The sequence below is a fragment of the Vipera ursinii genome, assembly GCF_947247035.1.
Source record: "Vipera ursinii genome assembly, chromosome: 3".
Classification (NCBI taxonomy): Eukaryota; Metazoa; Chordata; class Lepidosauria; order Squamata; family Viperidae; genus Vipera; species Vipera ursinii.
This window is the reverse complement of record NC_139516.1, coordinates 171,430,244-171,455,142: the sequence shown is the minus strand read 5'-3', so window position 1 is coordinate 171,455,142 and position 24,899 is coordinate 171,430,244. Positions and strand designations below refer to the sequence as shown.

At 39.8% G+C, this 24,899-nt stretch overlaps 1 protein-coding gene across 1 annotated transcript in view; it reads left to right on the top strand.

Moving 5' to 3' along the window:
• PRKDC (protein kinase, DNA-activated, catalytic subunit) overlaps positions 1-18,113 on the top strand; it is a 97,387-nt gene extending 79,274 nt beyond the window's left edge. The window contains exons 72-86 of the mRNA XM_083357595.1: positions 2,451-2,634; positions 3,589-3,749; positions 4,479-4,690; positions 6,239-6,326; positions 6,731-6,874; positions 8,477-8,681; positions 9,845-9,912; positions 10,586-10,806; positions 11,254-11,346; positions 12,604-12,690; positions 14,057-14,128; positions 14,371-14,572; positions 15,170-15,358; positions 15,712-15,851; positions 16,870-18,113. Of these exons, the coding sequence (XP_083213721.1) occupies positions 2,451-2,634; positions 3,589-3,749; positions 4,479-4,690; positions 6,239-6,326; positions 6,731-6,874; positions 8,477-8,681; positions 9,845-9,912; positions 10,586-10,806; positions 11,254-11,346; positions 12,604-12,690; positions 14,057-14,128; positions 14,371-14,572; positions 15,170-15,358; positions 15,712-15,851; positions 16,870-17,074 (2,271 nt within the window). The 3' untranslated portion in view covers positions 17,075-18,113. The remainder of the gene's footprint in view (positions 1-2,450; positions 2,635-3,588; positions 3,750-4,478; positions 4,691-6,238; positions 6,327-6,730; positions 6,875-8,476; positions 8,682-9,844; positions 9,913-10,585; positions 10,807-11,253; positions 11,347-12,603; positions 12,691-14,056; positions 14,129-14,370; positions 14,573-15,169; positions 15,359-15,711; positions 15,852-16,869) is intronic.
• The last annotated feature ends 6,786 nt before the right edge of the window (positions 18,114-24,899 follow it).

Below are 24,899 nucleotides of genomic sequence, written 5' to 3'. Positions count from 1 at the left end.
CGGAGACCTGCCGAGGTTTGGGGACGTTTGGGGAGGCGCCCAAACCTCCCCAAAGGTCGGCAGGTCTGCGCGGAGGAACGGAGACCTGCCGAGGTTTGGGGAGGTTTGGGGAGGCGCCCAAACCTCCCCAAACAGGAACGGAGACCTGCCGAGGTTTGGGGACGTTTGGGGAGGCGCCCAAACCTCCCCAAAGGTCGGCAGGTCTGCGCGGAGGAACGGAGACCTGCCGAGGTTTGGGGAGGTTTGGGGAGGCGCCCAAACCTCCCCAAACAGGAACGGAGACCTGCCGAGGTTTGGGGAGGTTTGGGGAGGCGCCCAAACCTCCCCAAACAGGAACGGAGACCTGCCGAGGTTTGGGGACGTTTGGGGAGGCGCCCAAACCTCCCCAAAGGTCGGCAGGTCTGCGCGGAGGAACGGAGACCTGCCGAGGTTTGGGGAGGTTTGGGGAGGCGCCCAAACCTCCCCAAACAGGAACGGAGACCTGCCGAGGTTTGGGGACGTTTGGGGAGGCGCCCAAACCTCCCCAAAGGTCGGCAGGTCTGCGCGGAGGAACGGAGACCTGCCGAGGTTTGGGGAGGCGCCCAAACCTCCCCAAACAGGAACGGAGACCTGCCGATTTTTGGGGAGGCGCCCAAACCTCCCCAAACAGGAACGGAGACCTGGGGAGGTTTGGGGAGGCGCCCAAACCTTCCCAAACGTCGGCAGGTCTGCGCGGAGGAACGGAGACCTGCCGAGGTTTGGGGAGGCGCCCAAACCTCCCCAAAGGTCGGCAGGAGGAACGGAGACCTGCCGAGGTTTGGGGAGGTTTGGGGAGGCGCCCAAACCTCCCCAAAGGTCGGCAGGAGGAACGGAGACCTGCCGAGGTTTGGGGAGGTTTGGGGAGGCGCCCAAACCTCCCCAAAGGTCGGCAGGAGGAACGGAGACCTGCCGAGGTTTGGGGAGGCGCCCAAACCTCCCCAAAGGTCGGCAGGAGGAACGGAGACCTGCCGAGGTTTGGGGAGGTTTGGGGAGGCGCCCAAACCTCCCCAAACGTCGGCAGGTCTGCGCGGAGGAACGGAGACCTGCCGAGGTTTGGGGAGGCGCCCAAACCTCCCCAAACGTCGGCAAGTCTCCGTTCCTCCGCGCCCTGCCTGCCTGCTTCTTTCCGCTGCGGAAAGAAGCAGGCAGGCAAGGCGCGGAGTTTGGGGAGGTGCGCGCGCACCTCCCCAAACCTCCCCAAACTTCGGCAGGTCTCGGACGGCGGTGGCTTGGGAGAGGTGCGGGCGATCCCGGAAGCACCAAAGCCTCGGCCGCGCACAAGTCCTTGGTAAGTTTTTTTTGTTGACTGGAGTATAAGCCGAAGTGGAATTTTTCAGCCCAAAAAGTGGGCTGAAAAATTCGGCTTATACTCAAGTATATACGGTATATGTTTATTTATTTAGTAGATTTATATGGTTGCTCATTTCAAATATATGGCTCTGACCACCTAACAATATAAAAATAATAAAAATATGCCCACAAAAAAAACTATAAGAAACAGAGCAGCCCCCCAAAATTACAAAAGCAACAGTCAGTTACTCGGCACAACCAAAAAATTGGTTCTATCATAGACCCAGCTCATCAGGTTTGAGCACAGAGCACAGAGCCAAGTCTTCAAAGCCTTATGGAATGCCAACATGGATGAGGCCAGGCATCACAACAGAAAAAAAGTTGTCCACCTGAGCTTTGCCAGCTGACACTCCTTAGCAGACTGATTGGGATGGTAAAAACAACATTTTCCAGTGGATCTTGGTTAAGGATAAGAGAGAGGAGAAGGGTGTTGACACAGTTTGGGACAGAAGTTTACTTTAGATCTCAAAGAGCATAGATATGAGAATGATTTTGGATCTGAAGTAGTTAAATATATTCCTGTACTTCCAGCATATCATAAAGATAATAGTGGCCTTAACAAAAAGGTTTAATTTTAATTCCAATAAATTTTTTCAGATGTGTTTGTACATTCTGATCAGTGATAATATCCCATTTAGATTTTTCAGGTAATGTTTTTCTCTTATATGATCTCCCCACCCCCACCCCCCTGTAGGAACTTATGATTGTGTCTTTTTCCTTTCCATTTCTAAAGAAAGGTCAAAATAGGGACTGACAAAAGGTCCCTCTACTCAGAAGTTAAGAAATGGAAAAGGTGTGGCATCCTTAAGAGAAGAAGAATGGTTAAATAAATACTCATATTTGGAGTAAATTAATCTATTTCATCAAGACTTTTCTTCCACTGTTTCCATTTTTTAATCTGTGAATGTTTAATCTTTTCTACCTAGTGGTGTCCCTTAGTTTTCGTCTCTTAGTGTTGAATCAAAACCATTTCATAACCCGTTTAAGCAATCACACATAAACTTCATAGTTTTATATTCCTTTTTTTATTGTTTCCTATTGTGCTTTGTGATCATGACCACTGATTTATCATATAATTTCAGGTGATAGCAGGGCTGAACAAGAGAGCTTTTCTGTGCTTCAGTGGGGCTATGAAAAAAGCTGAAGAAGAGATACAGTCCATGTCATTTGACCACATAGATACAAATGGAATTATTGATGCTTATATGACACTGGCTAATTTCTGTGACAGTCATCTCCGCAAAGAAGAAGAACAAAATTCAGCAGGTAAGTTAAAAGATGACTTGTTCATTATTTCAGTTCTGCAACAAATGCCATAGAAAATTGGGTTCAGACCAATACATATCATTTTTGATATTGTCACCCTTAGTTGATTTCAGTTATGTGTAGTGCTAATGTTTGCAACATAAGAGCAGTTCTAATCTTCACCTTTATTTTGTCTTGATAAATACCAGTTCTTACCATGCTAATGATACATTCCTGCTAGCCATAACTGAAATCAACTAAAAGTGACTTTAATATTTGGCATAATATTTGGGACATTATACTTCAAAGCAAAACAGGTAGAAAGAGATAAAATAGAAGTACTGTAAAATGAGAGATGGAAAACATCGTTCACATTAAAACAAGTATCACCTATTGTAATTAATGAATTCAAATAAATTAATAATGCAAGATGATTTCTGGATAAATGAGAGTACTTAGTAGAGTTAAATGCTGGAATTTATCACCATTGAATGTGATGGTAACCAGTTAAGATTATTTTAAGAGAGAAGAAATGGCAGTTTCAAAAAGGAATGAGCTGGTGTTATCCGTTTTAGTAGTTCTTCATTATCTCCTGAATCGCGACATGGGCCCTGGATTCAAGTTTCTGTTTAATGACAGTAGAAAAGAATTGTGCCCTGCTTATTGGCCACTATATGATCCAAAATGCTGGCCTAGGTGCCTTTCACCTAATTCAACAGATCTCTTCTTACTATTTTTACTACTACTGTAAATGTCATTCCTGCCATCCATCAAGTCTCATAATATATGTTGTTTTCTTGTGAAGTGTGGTGATAGGTGAAATACGAAGTCCACAGAAGGTTTGACAAAGTACCTTAGAAAAAAAAATTGGATGTATTATTTTATGTAGCCATAAAAACACTTTATGTTAAATAAATCATAGTTTTAATCAGCATTAAAAGTTTAATATTCTGTTGACGATCTTATGTTTGTCAGATGTAAATATCGAGGATTTGCAGGTGTTTCCAGCAATTGTAGTGGAAAAAGTAATAAAAGCTTTGAAACTAAATTCAAATGAAGCAAGGTTAAAATTCCCCAGACTATTGCAAATTGTAGAGAAATATCCAGAAAGGATTTTGGGACTCATGACACAAGAGGTAAGTCTTCCCACCTCTAATACATATCTACTTTGGTAGGCCACTCACAATCATTTGTGTGGGCAGCCTGTACATTTATAAATACATTTTGAAAATTTAAGACCACTGAGGGTTTACTTAGAAAAAAGAGAAGGTATTCTCACGGACATCTGTACTTAACCTCTCACTGGAATTAGTGCCTTGCTTGTGAATATTACTTGCTGCAGCACGCTTAGCAGGTCTCCAACATTATCTTACAGGTCATCCTACTGCCTCAGAAGAGCATCCTACAAATTGATGCTTCACCCATAGGTGTTTCTGCACATTTATTCCATGTGGAGAACTTTTATCAATTTGTTCCAGTGACAATTGGAAAAGTGCCCCGATTTTCCCTGTCCTTTTTTTCCCTGGGTCAAGCCTATATTTACATTTAAATATAATATTTAGGATAGACACTCAAAGGAACAGTGCATGCAACTGTCAGCATTGAACACAAAGTTTGTAGTTTGCTTCCACAGTTGATAAGAGTATTGCTACAAATTCTGGGCGAAAACTAGTTGATTTTTGTTGTCTCTCAAGTTCATTGGTTCTTGGAAACATGTTACCATGTCCTTGGCTGAATTTGGTAAACTTTTTATAGATTCCACATGCATTTCCATATTCCATCAGGTAAAGGCTGTTATTGGGTTCAGGGGAGTCAAGATATAAGCATGCTTTATTTGCTATAGTTCACAATTACTGTTTTCACAGATTTCTTCAGTTCCCTGCTGGCAGTTCATTGGTTGGATCAGCCAGTTGATGGCAATGCTGGATAAGAATGAAGCACATGCTGTTCAGCATATAGTGGAAGAAATTGCTTCTAATTACCCACAAGCAATAGTGTATCCCTTCATGATCAGCAGTGAAAGCTTTTCTTTCCCAGAAACTGCCATAGGTCATAAAAATAAGGAGTTTGTAGAAAGGTAATATTAAAAAGTAACAAAAACATGTTTTAGAAGAAAAGCAAATGATGTCTTATGGTTAGGGAAAAGTGTAATGGCACAAAATTTCATGTTATTGTTGTTAGCTGCGAAGTCGTGTCCGACCCATCGTGACCCCATGGACAACGTTCCTCCAGGCCTTCCTGTCCTCTGCCATCTTCTGGAGTCATTTAAGCTCACGCCTACTGCTTCAGTGACTCCATCCAGCCACCTCATTCTCTGTCGTCCCCTTCTATTGCCCTCAATCTTTTCCAGCATTAAGCTCTTCTCCAGGGAGTCCTTCCTTCTCTTTAGGTGGCCAGAGTATTTGAGTTTCAACTTCAGGATCTGGCCTTCTAAAGAGCAGTCAGGGTTGATCTCCTCTAGGACTGACTGGTTTGATCGCCTTGCAGTCCAAGGGACTCACAGGAGTCTTCTCCAGCACCATAGTTCAAAGGCCTCAATTCTTTGGCGCTCAATTTTCTTATGGTCCAACTTTCACTGCCATACATTGCAACTGGGAAGACCATAGCCTTGACTATACACACTTTTGTTGACAGGAAGATGTCTCTGCTTTTTAGTGTGCTGTCTAGATTTTCCATGGCTTTCCTCCCCAGGAGCAAGCGTCTTTTAATTTCTTGGCTACAGTCCCCTTTTAATTTCTTGGCTACAATCCCAGTCTGTGGTGATCTTGGAGCCCAGGAAAATAAAATCTGTCACTACCTCCATTTCTTCCCCATCTATTTGCCAGGAATTGAGAGGGCCAGATGCCATGATCTTGGTTTTCTTAATGTTAAGTTTCAAGTCAACTTTGCACTCCTTCACCCGCAACAAGAGGCTCTTAGGTCTTCACTTTCTGCCATTAGAGTGGTATCATCTGCACATAATTTCATACTACACTACATTTAAGTGAAAAGTTCTTTTTAGTTTGCTAAAGGTTATTATTCCTAAAAAAGGAATTACATAATTGCTGAAGCATGTTTCTATAAGTTGTAAGTTCATTCAGCTTATTAATCTTGCTGTCCCTAACATAATCTTTGTTATCAAGTGGCTCAGACACTACAATTGTTTTTTTAATTTTATTTTTTTATTAAATCTGTTCAGAAAGAGCAAAATACATTTATTAACCCAAAGAGTAAGGTATCTTAATTAAATAGCAGTTTATATTAAATCATTATATTAAATCATTAAATTTTAAACTTAGGTTATAATCTCTCTTTAAACCAAGCATGTTCAACCCACAACCCAAGGCCATATATGGCCCTAGACAGCTACTAATCCTGGCCAACAAGAAAATAAAAGTATTAAAAATAAAGGAAGCTTGTTATTTATATATATTAACTATATTATATATTTTATATGTGGTCCAGGATGATTCCTCTTCACTCAGTGCAATCCAAGCAAGCCACAAGGTTGGCCAAACATGCTTTAGATGATTATAGCTGAAATAGGTTGAAAAACTAAGTTGAAAAACTCTGTTAGGTTACTGCTTAAAAACATCAAGGGGAACATTTCTGTAATCTCTTGTTGCATTGTTTCTTTCCTTTGTAGAGTGAAGAGCAAGTTGTATGAAGGAGGAGTGATACAAGATTTTGTTCACTCCTTGGAACAGCTTTCCAGTCCAGCAATGCTGTTCAAGGTAGATCTGTCAAATTCTTCATAATCTGAAATTATATATATATAGCATTTATTTATATAGTGACTTGAATGTGCCAGAATTGATCTGTTTTTGCTGTTCTCCCAGGCCTTGCTGTTCGCTCAGCAACTCTAGACTAGGTGGGTTTTTTCCTTTGTTCCCATCCAATTCTGTCATCCAGCCATTTCTACCCTTTTTTTGACTCTTATTGTTTTCTTGGTTTTAATGTTGTAACTTTGTAAACCAGCCAGAAACGCTGGGAGTTAGGTAGCATCTAAATTTAATAAAATATTATTTCTATGTTCAGCAACATGAATTTCTGATTATGACCTGATTGTTATTACATTTTGATGTTGCTATCAGTTCATTTACTAGAAGAGAAAATAATTTTTATTCTGCATTTATAGGATTGGATTGAAGATATCCGAAATGAGCTGGGAAAAACTAAGAAAAATACAAGTAACATTCAGCAATTGTATGATGGGATGTACCAAAATCTTGGAAATTTAGACGTTCCCGGTCTTGGGTGGTTCAGAAAGCAATTTATTCAAGTATGTATCATGCTTTACAGTTGAATACTATAAATTTATAAATTATTGAATTTTTAATAATCCTTATACGTATATTGTAGCTACATCTCCCAGGAATATTGACATTCTTTAGCGCAACTGTTCACAAATCTTGGCTTTATACACAATTTGGAAACATTTTTTAAAAACTCAGTCAAACAAAAATTACTTAAAGAGTCCTAACTCTAGTCCACCATTACTATTATTACTCAGGCTGCAAATTGAAAAGTTGAAAGCAGAATAGAAGTTTTGAAACTTTCCTCCAGAGGGAGCATTCATTCCGATTTTACAGAATAAGCTTCCAGCTGCATAACTACAGAACATAAATACAGAAAAGACTTTAGGTCCACTTCAAGAAACTTTTTCAACCTCTTCTGAAATTGTTGAGCACAGTAAATTAAAAATGAAAATGTCTTAAGAAATTTTCTCGATAATCTGTGTTTTTAGTAATAGTCATCAGAAGTCATCACTGCAGCAGCTGCTTTTTAGCATATTCATACATAAAAGGTAAAGGTAAAGGTTCCCCCGCACATGCGTGCTAATCGTTTCTGACTCTAGGGGCCGGTGCTCATCTCCATTTCAAAGCTGAAGAGCCAGCGCTTGTCCGAGGATGTCTCCGTGGTCATGTGGCCGGCATGACTAGATGCCAAAGGCGCACGGAGCGCTGTTACCTTCCCACCGTAGTGGTCCCTATTTTTCTACTTGCATTTTTACGTGCTTTCGAACTGCTAGTTGGGCAGAAGCTGGGACGAGTAACAGGCGCTCACTCGGGATTCAACCCGCCAAACTGCCGACCTTCTGATCGACAAGCTCAGCGTCCTAACCCACTGAGCCACCGCGTCCCTTATATTCTTACATAGAACTGAGCAATTCAAAAATTAGTCTATGGGTGATGATTTGGCAGAATTTTGGGAATCTCCTATATTAACTGATTTGCTGGTCATCTAGAAATAGATCTGAGGTAAATGTGTATGCACAGAACGATTTGAGTTCCTTGTTCTTGGACACCTAGAAGGCAGTGAATTTACCTGTTTCAGAGTTTTACAGTCTTTTATGTGAATTATTCCTGCAAAATTTTTGATTTCATTTTTCCTATAATGTAAGTAGACTGGACACTTGGAGTTTAGTTCTTAAATTTCTAGGGTTTTTTTCCCAAGTATCTTTCCTTTTGGCATAGTTATGTTTTATTCCATTAGTAAAAAGAAGAGTTCATGCACCTTTGATTGTGGTTCAGTGTTGCAGCTTCTCTAGGAAGACATATTTATCCACGTTTACTAACTTCAATGAAAACTGCCATCCCAAGAGAACAGTCCAGTGGTAATGTTTGGAAGCATCATAAGAAGCTTCCACCCCATTGTAGTACATCACTCACAACCCATAATTCTTGAGATACATGGTGTCCTTCCCTGGCCACAGCTTGTACTTTTAGCTGATCACTTAAATTTGGCATGTTGACAGTTCAGTTCTGGCAGTTTGTCAAGGTTCTACGCTAGTCCTTTGTTAACGATACCACTGTACACTTTTTTTCATAGCGGCCTATTATATTAAAGCTAGTGCTCTTCTTGTAAATGAATTTTATTTCAGGAATTTGGAAAGGAACTTGACAGTCATTTTGGAAAAGGAGGTTCAAAACTGCTAGATATGAACACCAGCGTCTTCAATAAAGTTGCACTCTCTCTCTCTGCAAAGATGAAAAAATGTGAAAAACAACCTGGGAATCTGAAGGAGTGCTCCCCTTGGATGAGTGAATTCAAACCAGAATTCTTGAGGACTGAACTAGAAATCCCTGGTAAGGTATACTTTGAAGTGTAAAAGGAAGAAAACTCCCTATAAATTAAAGAATGTCCCTAATGAAAAAGATTATTATTAATTGAAGAAATATCCTCTAATTATATAATCACAATGAGTTGGACTAGACCAGGGGTCGGCAACCTGAAAAAGGAAAAGAGCCACTGGGAACCGGTTCTATCACACATAAAAAAAAGTGGGAGCCGCTTGCGTGCGTCCATGCATGTGCATGCGCGAAAAACGTTTTGCGCATGTGCAAAACGGGTTTTTCTTGCGCATGCGCGGACGCGCATGGTTGCCTTTTTTTTTAATGTGTGATGGAACCGGTTCCCGGTTGCGCAACGGCGACGGCCCGTTTGCAGAGCTACCGCCTTCGGCAGCCTGCAGACGTGCCACGACAGCTTTCCCAAAGAGCGGCGCTGCTTCCCGTTCGCGCAGAGGTGCGCGCGCAGCTCTTCAAAGGTTTGGGGAGGTGCGCGTGCATGCCCCTCTCCATTTGGAGAGGGGCACGCGCACCACTGCCCGTTCGAAGAGGTGCGCGCGCACCAGGTGGCTGGGAGCTGTGGGAGACAGCTCAAAGAGCCGCATGCGGCTCCAGAGCCGCAGGTTGCCGACCCGTGGACGACTATTTGATAGATACTTTCTATCTTTGATTTTTATCACTTTGGGATTACTCTGAAATCTTCAAACCTCCTGAAATTCAAAAGCTTTAAGTATTAAAAAAATGCATGTTGGTTGAAATGTGATTTAAAACAACGTTGAACTGTTTTTAATGCACTGACAAGAAAAGAAAAAATAGCATTTTGCTTCGGTTGGTATTCAGGACTGAGGTGCTAAAATTGTACCTGCACAGTGTGCTTATCAGTGTGCCTAGCCCATTGGACTTTTAGTAAAAGCTTTTGCTGACAATCTTGATGTCAAAACTAGAATTGCAAGAATCATATTGAAACTCTCTTAACAGGCATCCTTCCCTTACAGCTATCTTTCTACTATAAAAAAAATAACCTATTAGTCATTGAGATTTTCTACCAATATAATACTGCATTGTGTACAAGATAAAAATGTATCAAACACATAATACATTTTAATGAAGTTATTTGTTATTTGATTTATCAAGTAAGCATTCTAAAAAGCCATTTTTTAAAAAAACTTTTACTTATTCAGGTCAGTATGACGGTAAAGGAAAGCCATTGCCGGAATATCATGCAAAAATTTCTGGATTTGATGAGCGGGTATGTTAAACTATTAACCTACAGAGCATATGGTTAACATTGTAGTAGAAATTTATTTTAATTTTAAATAATAATTGAGCATTTTTCCATATGAATCCACTCAGTGCAAGAAGGTTTATGATACATCTGTAGGAACTGTATATCCAGAACTCATTGAAAATCAGTGACCTGTAGCAAACTAAATCTATTTACTTTCAACATGGCTTTTTCATTGTTGCCTGTATGTATAACCAAATTTAAGAGCAATATCATTAAGAATTGTAGGATATCATTGACTTTTCCTAAAATTGAGTTGTGTGCATATTAAAACAGGAAGATTTTTCAGGTGATATTTTTACTTTTGTTCATAAGTAATAAGTAATTCTATAGCAACTTTAATACATCTTTGATGTGATTTACCCCCTTGTGCCCATACTTTCCAATTTTGTTAATTTTAATTTATTATAAATCTTGCTTATTATTACTACAGATTGTGGGTCACTAAACTCATGCTACATGCAAAAACAAACTAAAAATAAAGAATAGATACCTTTTGGAAACAATACTGCTTGAAAAACTCAGGAGAATATTTCATTTCTGTGCTGCTTAGAAATAAATAATCTCTTTAGGGGTCAATTTGTATAATACAGTATTTTCCTATCTTTATTTTTTCTTTTCCTACATTCTGTCAAAGATAAAAGTAATGCAATCCATCCGGAAACCAAAACGTATAGTTATCAGAGGCAATGATGAACGGGAATATCCCTTTCTTGTGAAAGGAGGAGAAGACCTCAGGCAAGACCAACGCATTGAGCAACTCTTTGAAGTTATGAATAACATCCTTTCACGAGATGCTGCCTGCAGCCAAAGAAACATGCAGATAAAAACCTACCAAGTTATACCAGTGACAACCAGGTAGAGACATGCTAAACCCTTACGTAGCGCAGAGACTTCTGTTTTCATCACAAGACCTTTTTGGAAATAATTCCTGCATATTCCAAAGCACCACCTCTGAATTACTTGTGCCTCCCCCCACATTCTTAAGCTCCTCCTCTAAAGATGTTTTCAAAACATGCACATTTTGTTTTGCTATTGTCAGGTGTGAAAAATCAGATCCATACACAGAAGTTCCAGATTACTGATTTATTGTTAAAGCCTATGCGCAGGAATCTTCTCAGATTAATGTTTAGCACCTGGTTAGAACTAGATAAATGGCATTTTGGGGGAGGGGGGAGAGTTGGGCTTATTTGACTTGTAATGATTCTAAACTGATGCCTCCTTTAATTCCTCCCTCTGGTTCTGCCAGTCATCCTCCTACAGCCATATCCTAACAAAAATAAGTTCGAATTTATTTTCATACAGATTGGGACTAATTGAATGGCTAGAGAATACCTATACATTAAAAGAGTTCCTTTGGAAAAACATGTCTGAACAGGAAAAGAATTGTTATAACAGGTAAGCAGGTGGAGCATAACTGTTAAGACTTTCTTTGCTTCTATTGTTAGGTATCTCCAATTAACATTACTCATTGTACTAATGCCCATTGGATCAGCTGACAATAATCTTTAGAGGTTATTTGAAATATTTCCTGACCTAGATAATAATTGGAAGGTGTTTATTTAATCAGCATGAATTCATCTATATATTTGATTACTTAAGCAAGAACATTTTTATTACCTGAGGCTTTTTTATCACCATATTCTTATCAACAGGCTGTTTTTTTTTTACAAGGAAGGGATTTTTAAATTTCACTTTAAATAATTAGGAAGTGAACTTTAATTAAATTGGAACTCAGATCTGTGTAAATGCTTCCTTAAGTGTGGAAATCAGATCAATAGCAGCAGGAGACATTTCTTGTGGAAAATTAGGAGTATGAGGAGCCCTCACTGTGCATCACTCAACAGAATCTAAGCCACTTTTCATTATGGAAGTATTTTACCCCCTCATGAATGCTAAACTAATGATGAAAGCAGCTCTTAAGCATAGACAGATCATGTACAATTGTAGGCTTATACGAAGGCCAAATTAAAGAAAACTCTTTTTGCCAACATTTCAATGCTTGTCTTTACTTATTGGCCCTTATCAAAATTTCTGTGATATTTTGTGACATAATTTGTTTTGACAGCTTCATTTGGGGTTGAATGTATACATTCAGTTGAATGTCTATCAGCCCCATTAACCTTCTGTTTTTTGGTTTATACCAGGTGCCTGGCATTTTTCTGTGAATAGATTTTATGTAACAAACTATTTTTTTCCTATAAACAATCGTGGGGGTTCTTGTAACAGTTTGAACTAACTTGACTGAATATAGCACTGATAACAATAGATGGTTCACATTCTTTTTGGTTATTTTTTATTAACAGATGTAACAGTCATCTGCAAATAAAGTTAGTCTTTATATTATTCTAAAATATTGGTAAAACGTTTAGTACACTACCAATAAAAGACAATACTTGTAGCTTGGGGTTGAACTCTCTGAGCATGGTTGATTTCTTTCAGATATTGCGTTACCAAATTAGGTAACGAGTGCAGTGATAATGTTACCTAGTTTGGTAATGAAAAGTTTGCAAGAAAGCAACCACGCTTAGAGAACACCAAGGACCCCAACTTTTAGTGTATTAAAATCAAATCAGAAAGTAAGCATTTTTAATAGTTCAAATGATGTATAAATGCCTGCATGTAGATTAAGTTTGCATTCTTCCTTCTCTAAAGCCCCAAAGGCCCTTGTGCTGACTATAATGATTGGCTGTGCAAGATGGGGGAAAGAGATGGAATTGAACGTTACATGACTATGTACAAGTAAGTCTTGGAAATGCTTATTCTCCATCAGATACTTTGGTTCCCCTTCCTCCACCACATACATAAATTGTCAGCAGGATATTCCCGTCTGCTCTTCCAGTAATAGTAAATACTGCATTTAGAGCTGCTTCTGAAGATACAGCAGTTCTGCACTGACTGATCATCCACACCTGCTTCCCTTCTTCCACCTGCCTCTATTTTCTGCATTCCACATATTTATAGCAATATCAATAGCACTTTGACTTATATAGTTCTTTACAGCCCTCTCTAAGCATCTTGCCCCCAACAATCTGGGTCCTTATTTGACCGATCTCGGAAGGATGGAAGGCAGAGCTCACCTTATGCTTGAACTGGCTTAGAAGACTTAGAAACAGATGTAATACTATAGTATATTTTAAGTTACACTGTGTTGAAACCACTGTGGTAGAGGGAGATGCCATTCTTGGATATGTCTTGTCTTTTTCTTCGTGATAGACAGGTTTCCAGGAAAGACAAATCAGATAGAGTGATCATATGCAAAACTTATAATTACTATAATATGGATTGTATAATCATAATCTGTCTTCTTTTGTTATGTAAAATTTATTCATATTGTTCCATGTGTTAAGTTTTTATGATCATTTTATAAATAAATGTAGTTTTGTATTGAAAAGGCCCAAATACAAAGGTGAGCTGTATAGCAATTGTTATAGGCTTAAAGTACATTTATGAGGCAGGATCAAATTCTGTCAGCATACCTAAAGCACAGTAAAAACAAAAGGCAACAACTAAAAGATATTATAGAGACAGAGAAGAATGTTAATTAAGGAATGGGTTGCAAATCTATGTGTTTTAGTTCAATCTTGCAAGCAGGTAAGAATATCTTTGGAATTAAGAACAATTTAGTTTAATTACATTCAATATATTATTGCATAAGTTGTATCCTTTTAAATAATCACCACAGAAGTATACAACACAACACAATTAATTTATGTTTATATGTGCCTATCTTTGATGTATATATTTTGGTGTTTTTGTACAAATATTTATACATTGTAAAACATTGGTATTAAAATGCCAAAAAAGAATTATTTTAGAATAAAATTCTCTGTACTATACTTTCACTGTTATTGGTGCTTCACATCCTAGTAGAGTTTTTAGTTTATAGACTGACAGAGCAAAAAATAAGGATTTAGGATAAGCACAGATTAAAAATAAACGTTGTTGTTGTTAGTTGCGAAGTCATGTCTGACCCATCGCGACCCCATGGACAACATTCCTCCAGGCCTTCCTGTCCTCTACCAAACATTGCTACATAATTCTTAATTGCGATTCACATATTTGCCTAATTATAATTATAATTCTCACTATTTGCTTTAATTTTCAGAAGAGCTAGCCGAACAGAAGTAGTTACGTCCTTCCAGCGTCGAGAAAACCGTGTTCCTGAAGATTTGCTAAGGTAAGGTGAGGGTGTTCTTTCAAAGCTCTTGGCCTTGAAATAAGAGTAGTGAATAGAGTAGCAATATTTACTACTCCACAAATCACTCTAATTTTGGTTGTTGTTTTTTCCCCACTTTTTATTACATGTCTGAAAAGATGAGAAAAACCCATATTTGTAATGTTGTGATTTCCAGGAATTATATGAAGATAGTTCAGGTAGTTTATATTCAGCTAATGTAAAATCTATTTATTTTTCTAAAGGAAAGCCTTTGTTAAAATGAGTACAACTCCAGAAGCCTTGCTGTCTCTGCGATCCCATTTTGCCAGCACCCACGCACTGCTGTGCATCAGCCACTGGATTCTTGGCATTGGTGATCGACACTTGTCAAATTTTATGATCAGTATGGAGACTGGAGGCTTGGTGGGAATAGACTTTGGACATGCGTTTGGTTCAGCAACACAGGTATTCTCCTCTTGTCCTTATTCTAATGTTTACAGCAAACACATTTAGCTATATTGAATGAAACCAGGGTAGAAAATATCTTGAAAGCCTCAGGGGATGTTTTTGAGGAACCGTGGGACTTTAGGGGCTTTTTTTTCTGTTCACAGAAGGTATGAGGTCCCTTGAGCTCTTGCTCTTTGCCGTGTCAAGAGAATCCATTCAGAGCACCATTTTTCCCCCTCTTTCTACTATCACAATTCCAGTAGCTAAGAGGACCAAAATGTAATAGCCTTCTAGGTCAGTGCTTGCTTTCATCACGTGCTTCTTACAATAGCAGACATTTCCTGTTAGGCAGAATGGATATGAAATTTAAAGGGGAAGTACTTGCCAGCCCCCTTATTTTGCACCCTTAGTAGCTTATTAGAGTATCTTAAAAGTCAGAAACAGTGTAGACACAACTATGTACTAATGCATGCATTTATAACTAGAAGCCACGTTTCCTTAACATGTTTTTACTTCTGCTATTCATAAATCACAGGCTTCTGCTGTGAGCAAAAAGTTAAATTTTTCTTGTTTGCCACATGAATTTTTTTCATAATTTTTATTCTTTGTTTGTAGTTTCTGCAACTTCCAGAATTGATGCCTTTCCGCTTGACTCGACAATTTGTTAATTTGATGCTGCCAATGAAAGAATCTGGTCTTATATACAGTGTGATGGTACATTCTTTAAGAGCCTACCGTATAAATCAAGATGTTCTTATTAATACTATGGATATATTTGTAAAGGAACCTTCTTTGGATTGGAAAGTAAGCTATTGACTTAATGGCTTAATTTTGGCACACCTGAAAATAGGGAAAAAATATTAAATGAATTGCTATTCAACAAACACTGAATTTTAAAATAGTTTCTTCCTACATTTTAGCCCCACTTTTCCTTCAGTAAATAAATATGGCAAAGTATATTTGCCATTTAGAAATTTACGCAAAATACTATTTTCTCTTTTGTAAAATCATTTTGAAGGTATATGTGTACTCTAAGATTCAGTATATACACACATACAGACATGAAGTAGGAATTTAAACTTTGGTTGATAACTGCCATTAATAATATGCACTGTATTATACAATATTGGTTTCATGGATTGACCTTCTTTTCTCAGAATTTTGAACTGAAACAGTTGAAAAAAGGAGGTACATGGACTAAGGAAATAAATACAGATGAAGTGAATTGGTATCCTCTACAGAAAGTAAAAATTGCAAGAAGAAAGTTGGCAGGGGCTAATCCAGCTATGATTACCTGGTATGAATTTGACATTTTAAATGTGCAGGTCTGAATTAAAAATGCAAATGCAAGAATTGATTCCTGAGAAATAGGAAATTTAATATTGTTCTACTTTAAGAGGAATTTATTTAAAGTGTGCAAAACATTTGGAGAATTCTGTGTATCAAAAATGTCCAGATTTCAAGTAAGCCATTATAGCCAGATTCACCTATTCTGAAAATGGAGCAGGACAATATGTTTTTTCTAATGCCAGGAAAGAACATTTGGGAATGAAAATAGTTCAGCCTTTATCTGTTTTGTACGACTATAAGCACTCATTCATGCTCATTTCTTGAAGACTGCATTGAACATACTTTATTTTAAATATGTGAGACAACACGTGAGTTTGGAACACATACATTGCCTCATAGCTATTTATGTTCCTTAGGCTCTCCAGATACCGTGTTTTCCCGAAAGTAAAGCCTTCCCTGAAAATAAGCCCTTGCTTGATTTTTTGCGGGGTGGGCCTAATATAAACCCTATCCCAAAAATAAGCCCTAGTTTTGGGGCAAGACACACCTAAAAATCAAGCTGGGGTGGGTGTGTGGAGCTGCCCCACGTGCCCCATACCCACTTACTTTGCAGCCAGGCCTCTCCTCGCTGATCCACATCTTCTGCAGCCAGGCCTGCATTTCTCAGTCACAGGCTTTTCCGGAAGGCCACTACAGCCGAGAACCAAGCTATGGATTAAATCCATAGCTTGGTTTTGCAAGACCTCTGCAGCCAAGAACCGAACTATGCAATGTTAGCATCCACGTGACACTGCAACGCTAGTGCGAGTGTGGTTTTGTGCATGCACACATGCACTCGCCAGCCATGCACGCAGTCCAGTGGCCCACAGCCCGGTAGTGGTTCACGGCCCTCAGGTTGGGGACCCCTGCCCTAAATGAAACAGCCAACTGAATGCCAGGTCTAGTAGAGATCTGGTAGGACAGGAAGAAGTAATTGGGAAAGATGGTTGATCAAATAACTACTAAATACAAGCTTTGTTTTTAAGTGATGAATTACGCCTGGGCCATGAGAAATCTGAGACCTTCAGAGAATATGTGTCTGTAGCACAAGGGAACAAACAGTTCAACATCCGGGCCAGAGAATCACAGGATGGACTTACAGAAGAAATACAAGTGAAATGCCTTATTGATCAAGCCACCGACCCAAATATCCTTGGCAGAACGTGGGAAGGATGGGAACCCTGGATGTGAAAGACAAAGTTGTGACTTAGTGTTTAATTGACCTGGAGATGAAGACTAAAAGGACTGGATATTATTTTTTGTAACGAAAGAGTATTAAGCATACATTTCAAATTGTTATTTATCAGTAGAATTTTATATATTTCTTGGCATTTCTGTAAACTGATTTTTTAAATTAAGTAATATTAGGAAAACCTGAAGCATAATCTCAATGAAAGGAGAGATACCCAAAATTATTACTCAGAAAGTTAGAAAAAGATAGTAAGACATAGTTACTGTATTAAAAATGAATATTTTATAAATCTGTGATATGCTGAATTGATTTCACGTTAGTGTCATATTGCCTGTTAATGGGTATAAGTATGGCTGCTAAAGTGAGTAATTTCTTTATTTAAATTATTTCTTTTATGAACAGAAAAAATAGTTGTAAGTTATGTTCAGAAGAGAGACACAACATGGTTTAGCTGCATTTGAATAGTTATATACAAGCAGTGATGTGGACAGAGCACTTTGAATACATTAAATACATACTCTTGAGTTCTGTCATTCCTGGACACAGATATTAACAAAATTAATCACTTGTGAAATGTTATTTCTAATATGTGTGCAGTTTTAAAATGAAACTAAAACTAAAGTCTTTTGACAATAAGATCCTACCTTCCATTATAGAAACCAGGGTACCTTTGAAAGATACGTCATGGAGGCCAATCTGTAAAGATACTCCGAAACATGGCTTAGAAGAGTTCCTCATGAATATCACAGAAGTGGCTTACTTCTACTTGTGTACCCTGTTTCAGATGGATAAACAATTTGTTTTTAGGATGTACAAAATTAGCAAAATATTTTCAATAAATAATACTGAATCTAACAAAATGTTTACTTTTTAAAACATGGTATGGACTATTTGCTGTACTGAACTTCATGCTGCATTTTAAAAAAACATACGAATGCAAATCCTGAACATAATGATTGAGTCCAAGATCAGTTGGCAGCATCCAGGTGTTATTTGGATCTATTTTGTTAGGGTTAAGATTGGAAGATGTGGAGAGACCTGGCCCATAGAATCATCGCCGACCTGGCCCATAGAATCATCGCCAAGAGTCTGACACAATTGAATGGATAATATCATCATCATCCATCCTATTAGGGAAGTCTCATCTTCCAAGCCAATATAAAAAGTTTTAATTTAATTTAATTTAATAACATTTATATACCGCCCTTCTCCCTGAGGACTCAGGGCGGTTCCCAGGGCAGAATAAAATACCAAATACAAACATTAAAAAGAGATTAAACAGTTGCCCTAGTTAAAACAATAAGAGTACAATTCTAAAAACCCCAAGATAAAATTAAGAGACCAAAGATAAAACAACCCCACCGGTCCCCATCAGGCTAGGCCAGCTTGTACAAACAAAAACGTCTTGAGATCGCGACGAAAGGAGCGAAGATCGGGCGCCATCCGGAGCTCTACCGGTAGCTGATTCCACAGCTCCGGAGCGCCCACAGAGAAGGATCTCCCCCTGGGGGCCACCAATCGACATTCTCTGACCGGTGGCACCCTGAGGAGGCCCTCTCTGTGGGAACGCACAGGGCGCAGGGAGCTTGATGCCGGCAGCAGATGTTCCCTAAGGTACTCCGGCCCCATGCCATGGAGGGCTTTAAACACCGTTACCAGTACCTTGAATCTCACCCGGAAGACAACTGGCAACCAATGCAGCTCACGGAGCAGAGGTGTAACGTGGGAGTATCGGGAGACTCCCAACACAACTCTCGCGGCTGCATTCTGTACCAGTTGGAGCCTCCGGGTGGTCCTCAAGGGCAGCCCCATGTAGAGAGCGTTGCAGTAGTCCAGACGAGAGGACACGAGCGCATGAGTGACCGTGCACAAATCATCCCGGCTAAGATAGGGCCGCAACTGGCGCACCAGGCGAACCTGGGCGAAGGCCCCCCTAGTCACAGCTCCTATATGGTCTTCCAAAGTGAGCCGTGAATCTAGGAGGACTCCCAAGTTGCGAGCCCTATCTACGGGGGGTAATAGTTCACCCCCCATAGCCAGAGGTGGAATATCCGAATAGACCCGGGATGAAGGTATGCAAAGCCACTCAGTCTTGTCGGGGTTGAGTTGAAGTCTGTTCCTCCCCATCCAGACCCGAACTGCCTCCAGGCAACGGGACATCACGTTGAGGGCATCACTGGGGTGGTTTGGGGTCGAAAAGAAAAGTTGGGTATCATCAGCGTACTGATGATACCCAACTCCAAAGCCACGAATGATCTCACCCAGCGGTTTCATATAGATGTTGAACAGGAGAGGCGAGAGGACCGACCCCTGAGGAACTCCACAAATGAGAGACCTCGTGGTCGACCTCTGCCCCCCTGCCAACACCGACTGCGAACGTCCCAGGAGATAGGAGGAGAACCACTGTAAGACTGTGCCTCCCACTCCCAGTCCCCTGAGACGCCGCAGCAAGATACCATGGTCGATGGTATCGAAAGCCGCCGAGAGGTCTAATAGGACTAGAACAAAGGAATATCCCCTGTCCCGAGCCCTCCAGAGATCATTCACCAGCGCGACCAATGCCGTCTCCGTGCTGTGCCCGGGCCTGAAACCCGATTGGTACGGGTCTAGATAATCCGCTTCATCCAGGACCAGAGGGAGCTGATGCGCCACCACACTCTCAACAACCTTCGCAAGAAAGCGAAGGTTGGAGACAGGACGAAAGTTGTTCAATACAGTTGGGTCCAAGGCAGGCTTCTTGAGGAGAGGCCTCACCACCGCCTCCTTCAAGACGGCGGGGAAGATACCCTCACTCAAAGAAGCCGATATAACTGCCTGGAACCAGCTGCGTGTCCTCTCCCGGGCTGCATAGACCAGCCAGGAAGGGCACGGGTCCAATAAACATGTGGTGGTGCTCAGCCTCCCCATGATCCTGTCCACTTCCTCCGGAGTCACAGAATCAAACTCCTCCCAGGTGATATCGACAAGACCGCCCGTGTCCTGATCGTCAGACTCTGCCCAGTCAGAGTCCAGACTGGTCCGAATCCGAGCGATTTTGTCCGACAGATGTTGGTTAAACTCCTCGGCACGGCCCTGCAAGGGATCCTCCCTCACCTCCTGATTTAGGAGGGAGCGAGTCACCCTAAACAGGGCGGCCGGGCGATTATCTACGGACGCGATAAGGGTGGCGAAGTGGTTAGACCTCGCCTCCCTTATCGCAGCGAGATAAGACCTAATGTAGGCTCTTAGTCGCAATCGGTCGGGTTCGGATCGGCTGGACCTCCAACCGTTCTCTAGGCCCCGTCTCCGACGCTTCATCTCCCGGAGCTCCGCAGAGAACCATGGAGCTCGACGGGATCTGCACCGGGTCAGGGGCCGCAGGGGTACAACTCGGTCAAGAGCCTCAGTGGCCGTCCTTTCCCAGGCTTCCACTAAGGCATCTGCCGAGCTGTGAGCAAGGGAGGCAGGTGGGGACCCCAGCGCCGCCTGGAACCTCTGGGGATCCATTAAGCGTCTGGGGCGGTACCATTTAATTGGTTCCAAACACCCACGGCGGGGGGTGGCAAAACGGAAGACCAGCCGCAGGAGATGATGATCGGTCCATGACAGGGGCATAATAATTGGAGAGCCCCCACCAAGATCATCTAACCACCGTCCAGACAAGAAAACTAGGTCAAGGGTGTGGCCTCCTTCATGAGTCATATAATGGGCATTAAAAGTTCATATAATGGGCATTAAAGTTCATATAATGGGCATTAAAACATGATCTGGCTATGCATCCTCCATATTCAAGACTAATAGAAATGTTGGCCAGTAGTTTTTCCTTCTACTGCGAAGGATGGGAGATATCTGATAAAAATATAGTGGGAAAACACATCCACCCCTTCCTCTCTTCTGCTTTTTGTGAGCCTGTCAGTCCTTGGAATAAGGCCCTTCTTCTGCCTTCAGATCTCCCTCTCTTATCTGGTTGCATTGTTTGGTGAGTATGTATAGTGAAATTTTAAAATTGTTTTAGACATATTTGCATTATCTTCTCTTTTTATATTTATATCAATAAAGATGTTCTACATTTAAAGCAATTGTACTGTGAAGAAAATAATATGAAGCTCAATGAAAGCTGCAGCCAAAGAATCGGGTGCTTGCCTTAAAAAGAAGCATTAATTTGTACTTCTGCCCAGTCTTTCACTTACTGAGCACTTTGACCTGTACGCTTAAAGGGCAAAGTTCTATGCTTATAATTTAACCAAGTTCTTAATCATAATGCATGTGCAGTAAAGCATTCTTGTGGCAATTGCTTCTTGTTACAGGTTCATATTCTGAATGTCAGATGTACTGTATATTAAAGACAGAAGGAAGATATTATCAAATGATTCAACTGTTCAGTATTACAGTATAGTTTGGTTTCTGACCCACCTATTTAATACCTACTATGCTCAATACCATTAAAAAATTTTCCTTGTTTCTAATATTAACAAAATCATTCTGCTGAGAGAATGATGAGAATGGTGTTAATGTATTCACATGAAGATAGTAGTTGCCGGATAGGAACCACAAACTTTGAAGAAGTATCCCAAACTCCCTATGGTTAAAAAGTGTATTCCTTGGACTGAGTATATATTATGGTGATAAGAGTAATGATTGTTTAGGGAGAAACTTAAGTCTGGTATGAAAGAATAGAAAATTGAAAAAGGCATCCAAGATTATGTAATGTTAAACAGGAAACACTGTTGCAAGTCTGCAAACTGCTATTCAGGAACAATCTTACCATTCAAAAGATAGATTTGCTTCTGGTTATATACTTAGATGGGAGATGATCAGGAAGTCCTGGGATTATGAATAAGGGAGACCTTGAAAATCTATACTGTTTCCAGGAAGACAACAGTGATGTGTCCATATAGTTGGCAGGAGTCCAACTAGTTCTATGGGAGATTTTTACCTTTTTCCATTCAGTAGTCAATATGCTTGTAAGATAGACAGTCTTTAAATTTACAAGCTCAAAGATAATTTTTCCAGTCTGGTCAGTATTGATAAGCTTTCAAAAGGAGAGGGAGAATTTAGTTTTCTTTAAATATTATTTCACTGTAATTGTAACTAAAAGGGGAAAAAATCACATTAAGTCCTGTACTGCATGTGTGTTTTTCTGTATAGTGATCGTCTCCATTGTTATAAAATAAATTCTACTGGGCCATATGGAATTATTTTGATTGCTTTAATCAATTTTGATAATTTCCCCCCCCCCAATTTTTTTTTTGTTATCTTCTAGTCCACAGGTTGCCAATCCTTTGGCTACCAGGGACCGGTTCCATGGAGAAAGGGTTTTCCATGGACCACAGAGTGTGTGGTTTTGTGTGCTACCTGCATCCCATGGATGGGGCTTTGCTTGTTTGTGCGGATTGGTTGCTGGCATGCTATGGCCCAGTACCGGTCCACAGACTGGGTGTTGGTGACCCCTGTTCTAATCTATCAGTTGCTATTAAAGTCTTTGAGGCCATAATGATGATGATGATGATAACCATTCAGTCATATCCAACTCTTGGCGATTGTATGAGCCAGGTCCTTCCACATCTTCCAATCTTGCACTACTCCTTCGAGTTTTTCTGTGCTCTGGCTAGTGTCAATTTTGATGGTGTACAGCCACCCATGTTCTTTGATGTCCTGGTTTCCATTTACCATTAACACTTCCAAACATAAAGGAATAAACATTCAGGCCATAAAGTGAAATATTATTGCTTTAAAGTGGAAAACTTGTAGTTATCCAAAGTTGATGATGGACAACTCGTCATGCTGGCCATGTTGACTGGGGCATCTGGGCTCCATAGGCTTCTACCCTCGGTCTACATGAACAGTAATCCCCACCCTTTATAATAGTGATCTGATGACCAGATTGGGTGTGGAAGTGATTTCTGGTTGATTGGCTTAAGAGCTTTCTAGGATTGACCTTTCCCCCCCACCCCCAACTCTCCACAAAATTTGCTAATAATTTATTAGAGTTAATCATAAATGTGTTTGCTGTGGCAGACTGATGAATTATGATCACACAAAGAAACATCTAGTTCAACCTTGAACTGTAAGAAGAAATGCTCAGGATGCTGATGGTTCTTCAGAAAACTAGCAAATGATTAAAATATACTGGCATTGCCTGTTTGCAACATATAATAGATAAAGGATCGATTTAGTCTGGTTAAAAACTAACACTTTACCATTTTTACTAGAATGTAATATTACAGTTGGTCCTTGATTATTTTTAAAACACGGTTAGTTTACCTAAATGATTTAAAAAATTTGTATGCTTTTAGTCTGTCGGTATCAGATTCTCTGGGCAATCAAATGGAATAAAAAGCCAAAGAAAAGCTAATGATTAGCATGAAGGAAAACCTATCTACAGAATATATCAAGCCAACATCTGACAGTACAGTACATTTTCTACTCCGAGAGAATGATTAATCATCAATCTAATCACTATGCACTATGACAAGCATTTATTGCTTTTACTCTGGGATATCCAGTCATTAAAATCAAGTGGCTTTCAAATCTTTATAAAGACAGAGCAAAGGTTTCAGGGTATTCAGGAAAAAATGAGTTAATCAGCAATGGGTAACCAAAGAATAATGAGCAGAAGTATAAAAGAGTGACAGCAATAGCTCTCAAAAATTCTGATCGTATTACTTATCAGGATATACCAAGTAAATGATAGCAAGAGAACGCTAAATAGTTCCTGATCTGAGAATTTTAAATTCCCATCCTGAGAGAATTCCTGCAGCTGCAAAGAGTATTCTGAAGAACACAAATACAGCTGCTGCGCACAGAAGATACTCCTCCTTGGACATAACAGTGGAGAGGATTTAAAAACCAATTTCTAATACAAATCAGCCCCTGTGGGAAAGGGACCAGTGAATTCTGTTTATATCTTTATTGATTCACTTTCCAGCCTTGCACATACCACTACAACTGCATAATTGTTTTTATATATTTTAACTTTATGAAACTAGTAGACTGCAGTTCTTCTTTTAATTTAAATTACTTTTCTTAAGAGGTAGGAATGTAAGGATTAAAAGGCTTCTTTGTAAATCGGTGCATATGGTCATATTTTTTTTACTAAGGAAAACTGGGAATATGAATTATAATGCTGATGACAGTGCTGAGAATTAGCTGCTACACAAAATCCTCCCTTCAGCATCATTAGTTTTTCCCATACAGATCATGCTTATCCTTAACTAGGGCTGTAAGTTGGTTTTACTTACAGTTAAGGAACCACTAAGGTGGTCCAGAAACAACCAGAGAGGTTACCTAGACAGATAGGTACTAATTGTCAAATCAATGTTTTTAAGCAGTAAATAGTGTATTTTTTTTCTGCTCTCAATTGAGGCTTATCTGTTCCATTCACCATTAGCCAGCCTCTTCCTTAGCTATACAGTCACCACTGTCCTGAATGTCTTGACATTACAGTAATTGCATTAATACTTTTTGTTGACACGTAATACAAAAGCGTGTAGTTATGTATATAAAGTACATATCCCTCTTCTACAAAGAAAGCTACTTTTTACTATTTTCTTGAACAAAACTGTTGTGAAGTTTGGTACATAGTGCTTTTATTGTTTTGTTTAAAAAGCTCCTTTACTAGTGTAATATTGATAACCCTCTTCTCTGATTTCTTCAGAGATTTTACACACACTTTATCACACCCTTACAGAGTTTCAATTCTTTTTCTAATGGATCAATAGAATTAGGATTTCTGTTTTTTTAAATTAATGGCATTTAAATCATATTGAATCAACAATCTTTTTAAAGAAATAACTGAAAAATATTCATATTTTAATTACTGTGCATGATAGTTGTCTAGAGAGT